At 43.7% G+C, this 11853-nt stretch overlaps 5 protein-coding genes across 5 annotated transcripts; 1 reads left to right on the forward strand and 4 right to left on the reverse strand.

The window, feature by feature from the left end:
• Positions 1-328: 328 nt before the first annotated feature.
• Positions 329-1398, reverse strand: IL334_005347 (uncharacterized protein; the record flags this gene model as incomplete). Its single annotated transcript, XM_062937060.1, has 4 exons — positions 329-501; positions 637-791; positions 914-1283; positions 1371-1398. The coding sequence occupies 4 exons, from the start codon at positions 1396-1398 to the stop codon at positions 329-331; spliced, it is 726 nt and encodes a 241-aa protein (XP_062793111.1).
• A 597-nt stretch (positions 1399-1995) lies between these two features.
• Positions 1996-3269, forward strand: IL334_005348 (uncharacterized protein; the record flags this gene model as incomplete). The annotated part of the gene is made up of 6 exons (XM_062937061.1): positions 1996-2023; positions 2103-2267; positions 2390-2639; positions 2714-2877; positions 2936-3053; positions 3173-3269. 6 exons carry the CDS (start codon positions 1996-1998, stop codon positions 3267-3269), a joined length of 822 nt encoding a protein of 273 aa, XP_062793112.1.
• A 410-nt stretch (positions 3270-3679) lies between these two features.
• Positions 3680-8597, reverse strand: IL334_005349 (uncharacterized protein; the record flags this gene model as incomplete). Its single annotated transcript, XM_062937062.1, has 4 exons — positions 3680-4382; positions 4438-4640; positions 4734-7580; positions 7650-8597. The coding sequence occupies 4 exons, from the start codon at positions 8595-8597 to the stop codon at positions 3680-3682; spliced, it is 4701 nt and encodes a 1566-aa protein (XP_062793113.1).
• Positions 8598-9582: 985 nt separating this feature from the next.
• Positions 9583-10717, reverse strand: IL334_005350 (uncharacterized protein; the record flags this gene model as incomplete). The annotated part of the gene is made up of 4 exons (XM_062937063.1): positions 9583-9891; positions 9952-10440; positions 10498-10534; positions 10593-10717. 4 exons carry the CDS (start codon positions 10715-10717, stop codon positions 9583-9585), a joined length of 960 nt encoding a protein of 319 aa, XP_062793114.1.
• Positions 10718-10743: 26 nt separating this feature from the next.
• Positions 10744-11480, reverse strand: IL334_005351 (uncharacterized protein; the record flags this gene model as incomplete). The annotated part of the gene is made up of 2 exons (XM_062937064.1): positions 10744-11112; positions 11175-11480. 2 exons carry the CDS (start codon positions 11478-11480, stop codon positions 10744-10746), a joined length of 675 nt encoding a protein of 224 aa, XP_062793115.1.
• Between the last annotated feature and the right edge of the window lie 373 nt (positions 11481-11853).

Here is an 11853-nt window from a genome sequence, read left to right on the forward strand (position 1 = left end):
TGCCCTTTGAGCTGTATTTGTCATGTTGGTAACATCCACAGTATTTAAAATGGGTATAATAATGGTACAAATTCATATGATAGTGCTTTTGGTAGCAAACGGGAAAATAGGAAAACTCCATCATCGGCGGCTTTTAAGACACGTCATCATAATGAACTACTTTCCAGAAAAAGGGATAGATATCCTCAAACTTCTCAGTATAATTGTCGCCGCCCCTGGGGAGATTGTTGAATGTATATCTATGAAAGGTGGTTATGATGAGTCCCGAGTATTCAAACCGCAGTATCGGACGGATCTCGGCTGGATATACGGATCCGTGTACCATTACTTACTTTGCGTTTTTCCATTCTGGTTCATCATCCTTACGTTTTTCACTCATGCTACAATTGAGACCTGCGTACCAGGTCCACTTCTCTCGCCATCCCGCTTTTGATTTGGAAATATCTTCTCCGTTAGTACCGAAGATCACTGGTGTATCTTGAGATTTCTTGATCCATTTCCCTGAAAAACAAGAAAAACAAACAGTGGAAAGGATTGTCTCCCGTTAGCCTGACTTTCTCGCCGACATTAACTATTGGTGAAAGGCTTGTGGAAGATTTTCGCATCTTCTCACTCAGAACTGTATATGAAACTCACATGTATCCTCATCAGTCTTGAGATCTTCAATTCTAGCTTTTTTGTTGATTATCATTTTGAAAGCATCAACGGGATTTCCCCTACTAATCCGTTTCTGATTTAATCCCATGTATCCACCCATCTGCAAAGCGGCAGATTCGATTCCGGCTACTTCCCTATTTGTCCATGCAAGTTTTGAAACAAGGTGTTTGTCAGTAATCCGCTACAGGGAGTATAGCAGAATTTCCCCTCCTACTGTATTCTAATACAACATAGTTTTCCTCCAAAAAAGACTTACCAATTAGGTGGATCAGAGTCATGGACATAATCAGCGTCATGAGATATATCTTTCCATTTTTGGTTGATAATCTTCTCTTCCCCTTGATAATTGTACAAACGAAAATCTGCTTCACTAATTTCTGCATTAGTGTCGTCTTTGACGAACTTTTTAGCCATGTCTGGATCGGCGTGTACCACAGCCACTAGGACTGATACCAGCCAGGTACTTGGCCACTTCCATTTATAGCCATCGACTTCGCCGATCCCATATTCACCATGTAAAGGGGCTTTCGCATCTTCGCGCCTAGCTGGTCGATGAGAGGAGATTCGGCTGTCATTGACTACAGAGCTCGAGAGCCCGCTCTCGGCTAGAAATAGCAACACGATAACTGCAGATATATGTTTATCAGCGAATCTCTATGGAAATCATGTCGAGATACTGTACAGTATCGCCTTTCGTGCCACATCGTACTTACAACACAAGTTCACGCTGATGAATCTCATAATTGCGGTTCAGTACAAAGTTCAAAACTCGAACACAAGGACAGTCTTCAGAAATTAACGTTAAATTAAAAGTATATTATTGCTGTATCGATAAAATACAGAAAAGCTGATTATTTGCAGTTGATTTGTCGCCAAAGTTAAAGGATATCTCGTGCGTGCCATCTATTCAGACAGCTTCATACATCATTCGCTCTTCCTTTGATCAGTCAAGCAGGAGGACAGGGGTATGATTGATGAGCAACTTCAACTGTAAACTAATGATTTCAGGGGCATCATGATGTATGATACAGTATTACCCCAATTTCCTTTCATCTGCGACGCCTTGCTTCCATTCCTTTCAGTTCCTTCCCCAAGTATCTTTGATGAATATCCAATCCTCATGGTGACAGGAGCATCCGTATAGTGGAATGAACCGTGGCGCTCGATGGCTATCATCTCACAGTAGGTATTTAAGGTTTCTTTCGCGAAATGTAGCACGGATGCTATATACTTGGTAAAGATTGTTCTCTTCAGCGACTTCGCGAGTACAATAATATAGGACTCAAGCTTCGTTAATCTTAGACAGCATTGGACTTACTGCCCGTATACAACTCAGCTATGAGGCGTCTTTCACCTATGTTTCTTGGTAAGTCTGGTTAATGTGACCTCGCTCTAAGGATGAGCTGGTGTGTGTCTGATCTCGACATGGTTCTCGTTCTCTACAGGTGTTTCTTCGCTATTGCTATTTACTCCTTTGATCTGGGGCGCCTCACTACCCTCAAGAGACCTGTACTCTCCCTCGTCTTCTACCATTCGAAGGGGATCTGATCTCCATGGCCCTATCTGCGCCAAAGAAGGGCCGTCTGTGAACGATATTAGGTGGAAAGAAGGTTTGTCTTTTCTTGTCCTGACGTCCGGCTTGATGGAAACGTAGTCAGGTGGCCTATTTCTCGGGGTTATTCACATCTCACATAGACCACGAGCGGATTGACAAGGAATGATGCCCGTATAGGTGACTGGTCTGCCTCATGGCTGTACTCCGTCGCTGGTGCTTTGGTCAATGCTCGACCAGATGACCTGAGGAAATCATGGGAAGATGAAGATCTGGGTAATGTTCCAGCTAATCAAGATGCAACAGAGGCGAGTATCGCTCTCTTCAACAAGGATGGGGAAAGAATCAAAACCAAAACTCTTCTATCTGACATTGGAAAAACCTACAAGGCTGCTAATATCAAGCATGATACATCGGCAACAAGTAATTGGTAGGCCCTACCTTACTCCTAGGTCCGGTTCCAAGCTTTGAAGAGAGTGAGCTGATTTGACGAAATCTGGATAGGTGGCTTGCAGCTTCGGAGATGGCAGCTGTCAAGATGGGTGGGTTTGAAGGCTTGGAAGGAGATAAGATAACGTCTGCCGGAAGTCCTTTAGATGCGTTCAAGATGTTGACGAATAAATCAGCCAAGATAGACGATATCCATCCTGAGCAAGTGGAACTCGTTTGTATGTTCAATATAATTGACATTTTGAAAAACCGTTGAAACTCCCTTTCTTTTCTTAGGGGATCTATTGACCGATAGCAAGGTCACCCCAATCGTGATCAAACTTAGTCAAGGTGCATGGTGGACTGTCATCTCTGCGATGCCCAACGGGGGTGAAAAGCCTTGGCAGAATAGCACGTGAGTATTTCTGTATCCTCCTTCCATATCGTATTTAGGGTCCTTCTTCCTAGACTTTCTCATCCGCTTCTTCCTCAGTACTATGTGCAGATGACTGATCATCACCATGATCCGTATAGGGTCGAGATATACGACCCAAGTGCAGGGAAGACTGAATCGATCTACCTGCCTGCCTACTTACACGATATCAAACAAGTTGCGCATTGGACGATCTGAGACAGGATGAAAATAAATGCCTGAGCATAGTCGAAAGAGCTTAGCATATGATCGTGACTATCGTAAGAAGAATATTGGAATGTGTAGACATGTGATGTGTCGTGATCTCAGTTTCAGTGAAGATTGAACGTGTGTCCAGAATATTGATGAGTCATTGACAAATGCAGCATTTTACCGACTCTTTTTGCAGGAAGTCCATCCCAATGAGTCTCATGGTCACACGTTGAAGGACGCATCAAGACAATATGCATTTTTATCATGTATACAGAGGTATAGTATAATACGTGTCATTCATCGTGAATAGTTATTCGTTATACACATATTGATCATTAAGTAACATTAAATTTGGCAGTTTCGCATTTCTTTCTTTTCTTTCTGCCACCGTCACGTCATGTCGCGCAAGAGCAACATCAATTGATGAATTGACTTTGTGGTCTACCTTTTCTTCCAGCTCCCTGTTGACTTTGAGCTTGATTTTGGTCTTGATTTTGATTTTGAGGTAAATTTGACCAATCACCTGAACCTATACTATTCCTCTTACCCCAACTACTAGGTGGAGGCGGACTATTTTGACCATCACCTGTTGCTGTTCCTAGGTTCGAAGGTGTATAAACTGATCTAGTCGCTGAGCTTCTTCGACCTCGTGAATGATTGATACGCGCTGGATTGGGATTCACCATTTGTTGTGGGTCGGAGGGCATTGGAGGTACATGAGGTATGAATCTTTGTGATGGTGGTCCGAATTCACCTCCGAAAACCGATTGGGCACCAACTCCATAAGAGTACATTCCTCCTCCTCCGCCGCCAACTGAGGTTTGTGGTGGGATTGGATACCCATAAGGTGGGAATCCTCCTTGGGGATAACCATATCCCATACTGCCACCATTCATTATACTGGATGAATTAGGAAACTGCTGGCCCATTCCCATTCCCATGTTTACATTCATATTGCCCCACATAGGCTGAATTTGCTGAGTTTGACCTTGTCCGAAAGAAGCAGGTAATGTATGATTCGTTTGACCAGAAACAGCAGAAGCCTTTTCCCATTCTTCCTCTGAGGCACGATAGGCTGCAGCCATGAATTGCATTTGCCACTGTTGTTTCATCATATTACTGCGCGAAGAGGGCGAAGTTAGTAAAGCTAGATCGGACAGAAGCGCATGCTTACCGTATAGCTTCCGGGTCCATCCCTCCCATACCCATACCCATATTCATCTGCGGCGGCATCATACCCATTCCCATTCCGAAGTGATGCTGATCATATCCATTGTTCCATGGAGGCTGAGATTGATTCTGGGATTGTCCGATAGCCGAGTGGGATCGTTGTCTATCAGAATGCTGTAATCCTTGAATGGGATCCTCCTTTGTGTGCTGTCCCAAGGATTATGTAAGTATCAACCACACCTTTCTTCTTTGGCAATGCACGTTGATAGTGAGGGAAGGGAAAGGTTTACGCGAACTCACCTTCTGACGATTATTGATAGGGATTTCGTTGATATTATTTAACCTTCTGATAGCTTCGCTATTATCTCTCGGAGTCAGCGGTTGATAGTTCCCACTGCTTCCACCTGTAGTGACCGATCTCGAACTATCTGGACTTGCAGATTTCCTCATTGGGCCACTTTCCCGTTCATTAGGAAGCTTGATTAACGTCCTGGCAGGGGATCTTGACTGTACGCTGGGAGTAGTTGATTTGGTTCTGTCTACTGAAGGGGGACGTGAAGGTTGTCGTTGATGAGTTTGAGCTCTACTATGAAGTGATGAAGTCGTGCTTCTTCTCGTTTCATAAGAAGACGATCGATTGTTGGAGTTGGAATCTGAAGATCGATCTCGGAGAGGTTGTGTCGTAGGTCCTATCTCAATTAAAGTTTTAGGTCGTTGAGTTCCAGGAGAGGTTGACATTCCATTCACTCGTGAAGTTTTATTATAGCTTTCAGATCTTTGTAGGGCCCTTATTTGAGATGATGGATATCCATTTGTCTTTGTAGCTAAAGGACTTTGTGAAGGTTTCTTTGGCAGTGTACCCAATGGTTCGTCGTCACCTTCGCCCTGAGTCCGTTTGAGATCTGACGAAGGATGAGACTGTGAAGAGGCGGATGCGGTACTTTGTATCGATGTGATTCGCTTTCTATTTACAATAGAAGGTTTCCTTGGGCCGTGAGGTACCTTTCTACCTGATGTTTCAGCTCTTATTTTGGAACCGATCCTAGCTTGAGGAGCAGTACTTGAACTTTCCACAGTTTCACCTTCACTTTCGTCACTTTCCATTTCTTGCAATTTGGCTTGCGATTCTGATGGCCTTTTGGCTCTAGCAAAGCTTGATGCAAAGTTTTCCTTGTTAGCAGGAATAGGAGCAGCTTTATTTGTAGGAGATGAAGTTGGATCTGACATAGGTGATTTGATTATCTCCGTTGCATAATCGTCTTCTATCCGCAATTTAGTCAAGGAAGTTTTGGAGAGATTAACTATACTTGTGCTCTGAGCTATTCCTGCCAATCGTTCTGCTAAAGGTGATCTGATTTTCTCCCCGACATCCAGGCTACCGATCGCGACGTCATCCAGTGCCGGGGGAGGTGTTTTCTCCCTTCCTTGTGTACTTTGTATGGGTGACATATCTCCCCCTAAAACGTTCATCGAGGATACAACAAAATCAGGATCGAACGCGTCTTCAGTGGGAGGTGGTGATCCCCATAATCCAGAGATGACTCGAATAGGATCCTCGAGCAACGACAATCTCTTTTTCGCATTGGGCGAAGTGCTGTTAGCTGCGCTGGGAAGGTCTGAAGGTCGCTTAGGGGGAGTGTTGGGCATCTGATCGGGCGGAAGAGGAAGATTCAAGGATCCAGGGGTTTTCTCACCCGGTTGAGGAAGAGACAGTGATTCGATTGGAGGTCCAGGGGCATGAGCTGGACTGGCAGTTCGAACAACACCCACGTTTGTTGAGGGTTTAGAGCGATTGGACGGTTCGGAGATTGTGTGAGTGTATTGGTCAGGTATCAAAGGGGCTAAGTGGGAGAAATACCCATCGATAGGTTCGAATTCCTCTTGACATGTGACCATTTGTGGCGAGATATATTCTGCAGGATTAGGAGTAGATAGATCAGATACAGGAGGGGTATTTAACTCTGGTCTTGTTTCGCCTACTTGACCAACTGTAGTCTTTGGTATCAGGTCGTCCCTTGACAATCTAGCACTTTTCACTACGAATCCACCTGATCCACCACCGTTCCTCTGATGTCTCTGTTTTTGCCGTTGAACAGTGAAACTGAGCCCGGGATTTGGGCTTGATTTTCGAGGAATATCTTGACCCAGTCCTGAATTGGGACTACCTCTACGGGTTATATCGTTAGAAGAGAGATTAGGACTAGGCGTGGGTATGTATTTTCCTTCGACTATACTAGGACTGGTGGTATCTTTGCGATCTATAAGTCCAGGAATGAGTTGTTGTTCTCCACTGGGCATCGCGAGACCCGTTCCAGACTCGTTCAGGGCAGGAGAAGATATCCTTTCGGTAATATTAAACATAGTAATGGGTTTCGCATCACCGGATCTCGGCATTATCGGATTATTGCCTCTTAGACTTGATAGCGATTGTGAACTCTGCTCCCTCCTCACAATCATTCCGAGTGGTGTATCATCATCATCGTAGTCATTGTGATGCAGAGGTAACTGTGGGTTGTGAGGTGATGTGTAATGACCCGAATCACTTGCAGTCATAGCTGTGGAGGAGAAGACTTCACTTGGCCTTCTGATACCTCTACGGAAAGCAGCCAATGAAACTTTGTTCGTCGGAATGAGATTTTCGTCCGTTATGGCCGAGACTGAAGCGAGCGAATGGGATATACTTGTAGGTCTTGATAGTGGAATATGATTAGATGTGTGTGATACTGGTGGACTAGGTACAGGTAGGGGAAGATCGTTGTCGCTGATGCTAACAGGTGAAGTCAATATATCTGATGAAGAGATTGGTGATCTTGTATTAGGCTCTTTCTTGATATGAGTAACATAACTTTCTAACTCTCCTGGACCTTCGATTTCCATCATCCCAGAGACATGTCTAAACCCTTTTAGTTGGAAAGAACCGTCGTCAATCTTGGTGTTATGGCCATCAATATCTAGTGCGAGGGATGTTCGTGATACAGATCGCGTGAATGGGTTATGGTTGTGGAAAAATGAGGAAGAAGGTCTACGTAGTTGCTGAGGCCTAGGCTGTGCTAGACTTTGGGTTTCATCAAGTGATTGACGAGCTGAGATCAAATCGACTGAAGTGTCGTTATGAGAAGAAGATTTTCTAGGGGTAGGCGAGCCAGACTATGTGTTCATAACAACGTTAGTCAATACAAAGCTTACAACAACAGATGTGATGAGGTTCCGACTTACTCTGTCTATTTCAGGTGAATCAACAGTGGTTTTACTTGATCTCCTTGGTCTCTTCCAGAACTTATTCTTTTTTTCAGCGGATTCCAGTAATTCGACCCTGTTCTCTTCTCCATCTACCATGCCATGACCATGACTACTTGTACTTGCTTGAATTATGTCCTGCCGATATCCATCTACCACATGAGTAGGCGGTGATGGTAAATCATCTCGGTCTATGAGAACAAGTGACTCGTTCGTCTCAGAGGGCCTGATTCCATCAGATATCAACTCTTCAGGTTTGTCCGGTAAGACCTGCTTTGAAGGTGAAGTTGCTAAAGTGTTGGAAACTTCGAAATTCAGTTGACCTAATATACCACCAACTTGTCTAAATTGTCCACTTGTTACTCTATCTTTCCTGGTCTTCCCCGAATCAGATCGGCCGTGATCTGATCTATCTTCGTCGATCAGATGTTCTGAAAGGCCATGATCATCGCGTAATGAAATTGAATTTATCAACGGTGATGACGAGTTTGGTACAGGTATATCAAAAGTTGATTTACGATTTATTTTAGGTGTGTCAGGTAATGATCCTGACTTAGTGGGAGGTGAAGTTGAATTTGATTCATATGGTGTCCCAATGGAGTCTTCGTGTGCGATTTCCTTTTTTTTGGATTTACTTTTGTCTTTATCCTTTTTCCAGGGTTTGATTCTGGAACTTATGGAGCTTGTTGAAGGTGATGGCGGTGGTATAGTTGGTCTGGACAATTTGGAGGACGTAGGAGTGAAGTCGTGATCAGAGTTTGGTGGATAGGGAGCAAGTTTGGGGTTTGGCGTGAATGGTCGATCAGGTTGAATCTGATTTGAAGGCGACAGCACATTGCTTTTTGTAGTTGTAGTTGAATTGTGTATTGTTTGTTTTGACGATGATGATGATGAAGGACTACTTTTGAAAATCGATAATAGACCCATATTCTTTCATGAAACCTATAACACAGAATTACTTTTTTTCAACCTGTTACGGCGAAAGTGAAGACATAAATCAGCACGAATCTTCTTGAACACTTATAGTATCCTAATCAAGCACGATTGGGAATTTTTATGACTGTACAAGATGGTGTAAGGCATGGAATAGTCCATGTAATACCAGAGTGACAAAGGAGCGACATTGCCTTGACGTTCCAATTTGGGTAATACGAAATACATGGGAAAGGGAGTGAATACGATGTATTGTGTGTGTGTGAGGGGGTGAGAGACTGAAAGGATAACAAATGTCACTTACAAAACACTGTCTGTTGCCTGTCGCCTTAAAGATACAACGAATAACCTCATCAGCCTATCAATCATAAAAGGACTATCAAACTTATATTTAATGAGAGGAGGAGGTGTTCACTCACCAACGTGCACGTGCAGTTGCAACAGAGATGAAGCAGGTGGCAAATCAAAGCTTTTTTTTTTGGAAAACGAGTTCAATTCAATGCAAATCGGTATTCTCCACCGATTTCAGATGTACTAGCGCGGTCAGTGTGATTCAAGCAACAGCATGACAGATACAAGCATTCGTAAAGTGGACTGAGATGGCAGTAGAGACAGAGATCCACGAAATGGTCAAGGGAGAGTGTTTCAATACAGATACAAAATAAATTTCAACGACGATGATGATGATGATGATGATACAGTTTGCAACATTCATCCTTGTTTCTTTCGTTCCTGAATATCCCGACTCTCTCAGGCTGGGGTCTCCATCCGTTCAATTACGTAATCCGCTCCCCATATATAAGATGTTGTGTGACCTGATGGAACAGTGAGGAAGTATTCATGGATGGGTAGGACTGATACATACTGCGAGGAGCTGGAGTGGGAGTATATGCCCGATCTCCATGTTTACATGACTACATATACACAACGGTTGTCAATAACCGCTTGACAGATCGAACAAACACAAAGAGCTTTTTGCTTATTCTAGTATAACCAGTTCGTCAGTTTCCTCGACTTCGTCTTCATCTGCATCTTCACCTTCGTTGTTATCTGGTTCTTCATCCGTGATGATAGCGTTTGAACAGCTTATCTCTTGAATCTTCTCGCAAATGTCTGAGATGGTGTGATACCCAACTTTGTCACCTTGGGGAGCGGTCAAAGATCCCTCTTCCAAGGACAAAGAGTTCTCCTCTTCCACATATTCGTACTCTTCTTCTTCTTCGATGAGCAAGTCATCCAGATTCTCTCCTTCTTGACCTATATCTTCAAAGATTGGATAGTGGACCAGCTACGAGAAACAAGATTGTCATTACCTGGTATACAAGGAGCGTAGGCAGAATTAGCTTACGGGTACCTGCCCATAACTCAGCTTGCCACACCTTTTCCTCCTACACTCGAATGATGATCTACCGATACATCCTATGACATCACCAACGATTCTATTCAACCTTCTCTCCGTTTTCATGGATCCTTCTCCCTCAAATTGCGACCGCTGATTATGGACTGCTTGAAGATACGCTTCAGTCCTTTGAGACGAGTCCGTATCTTCCACTTCTTGTGAAACTGGAAGACTGTTCTCTTGGGGAGATTTACGTTTTCTCTTCGCGTTATTAGTACTTTCTTGACTTTCGGGGTTCCTCTTCTTCTTGCTTCGCCGCGATATTAACATAGAAGCTTCTTGTACGCGATGATGTAGCTTTTGTTCTTGATTTTGAGATATTAGCTTTATCACATTCCTCATTTGATTAGCAAGAGGTGTGTCGTACGTTTTCGAAAGATGGAGTAAGTGAGTAAGCGAAGCGGTCAGTGGTCGGGGAAGAGTAAACGTATATGAGTACTTCAAGGTCAGTGGGAAAAGTTAGTGGCAGATTCTCGACGATAAACATCCATTCACCTTTAGAAACCCACCGTCGAAGATGAGTGGGAAGCGTCTGCAATTGATATTCCTGTCAGCTGTCTCATCACAAGAAATCCATGGAGCAAGCTGACCTGATGAAGTGTGTTCTTAGCAATCTATCTAATCCTCCTTGAACCTGTTTGTCCATCCAGCCCTGAGGATCAGGTCCATTAGATTGAGTAGCTATAATAACCCAAAGACAGCAAGCAATCAGCATGATGCCCGTGCATATGCTATCGACAATTAGAACTCGCCATATTCGAGCTCTTCCGTCCTACTTCGCAGTAATGGTCCTCTCTCTCTCCTACCGTCTTGGTTTTCATCATCGTCTATGCTACTATCGTCATCGTTGATGGGAGGCTCGTCTTGTTCATCCTCTTCTGAGGTTCCTATTCGCGAATGCTCAGATTTTCCTTCTATCCAATCGAAAGAGATATCGAGATGTGTGAGAAAAGCCACAGGGCTTCCTGCTGGAACCAGGTTTGTGGCGGTGATGTTATGTGACGGAGACGATATTGAAGGGTTGAGAGCAAATGTAATGGTATCATCGTGGCGCGTTCCTGGGTAAATGATGACCGGTTCTAGAGATGAAAGGCCTAATGACTTATGGTTCTACTGGGAGTACGATCTTTGTCAGCGTCAAGGATACAAACCGAATAGCAACCGATACTTGCGGTTCTGAAAGTGCTTATCATTCTTTCTCCAATAGATGCTTTGATGTCATCAGTATAATTAGCATCTTCCAGATTCCTGTTGTTGACCTTGAGGTCGATCACCACTTTCCCACCGATAGGAACTATAACCTCGGTACATTCTTCGAGTCTCCTTCCGATGACCAAAGGCGAGAATGGCGGTGTCTGTACAAGTACACTTGTTAAGATCTTGATTCGCAGAGTGGGGTTAGTTGAGTTTGTGGGAAAGGTCAGGAAATACGAGGATGGAAGGTTTATAAGACGAGTAGGTAGGATGATATTTGACATGGTTGATTTGACTTTGGTTTGACCAATCACTAAGCTCTTTCATACTGTGTACATCAGCCGTCGTGATAGTAAATGGCTCAAGGGATATAAGATCGTTGAACAGTGAAAGAAGGAAAGGAAAGAAAGAGTGAGAGCGTGAGAGGAATCACATGAAGGGATGGGAGTGGACATGGAAAGTGGAGGGGGTCTGTGCGTGGTATAATAGCTTGGTTACTGAATCGGGTAATTATCAGATGATCACGTGTTTTCACTTTAATAAATGATGATGATATTATGTTACTCGGGAAATGACGCTCGGGCCTATTATTAGGATTTTCTGTATTGGCTCTTTCTCTTTTTTCTTACACCTTCCTTGTTTGAATCAGTTTCCTGT

The sequence above is a fragment of the Kwoniella shivajii genome, chromosome 7 (assembly GCF_035658355.1).
Source record: "Kwoniella shivajii chromosome 7, complete sequence".
Lineage (NCBI taxonomy): Eukaryota > Fungi > Basidiomycota > Tremellomycetes > Tremellales > Cryptococcaceae > Kwoniella > Kwoniella shivajii.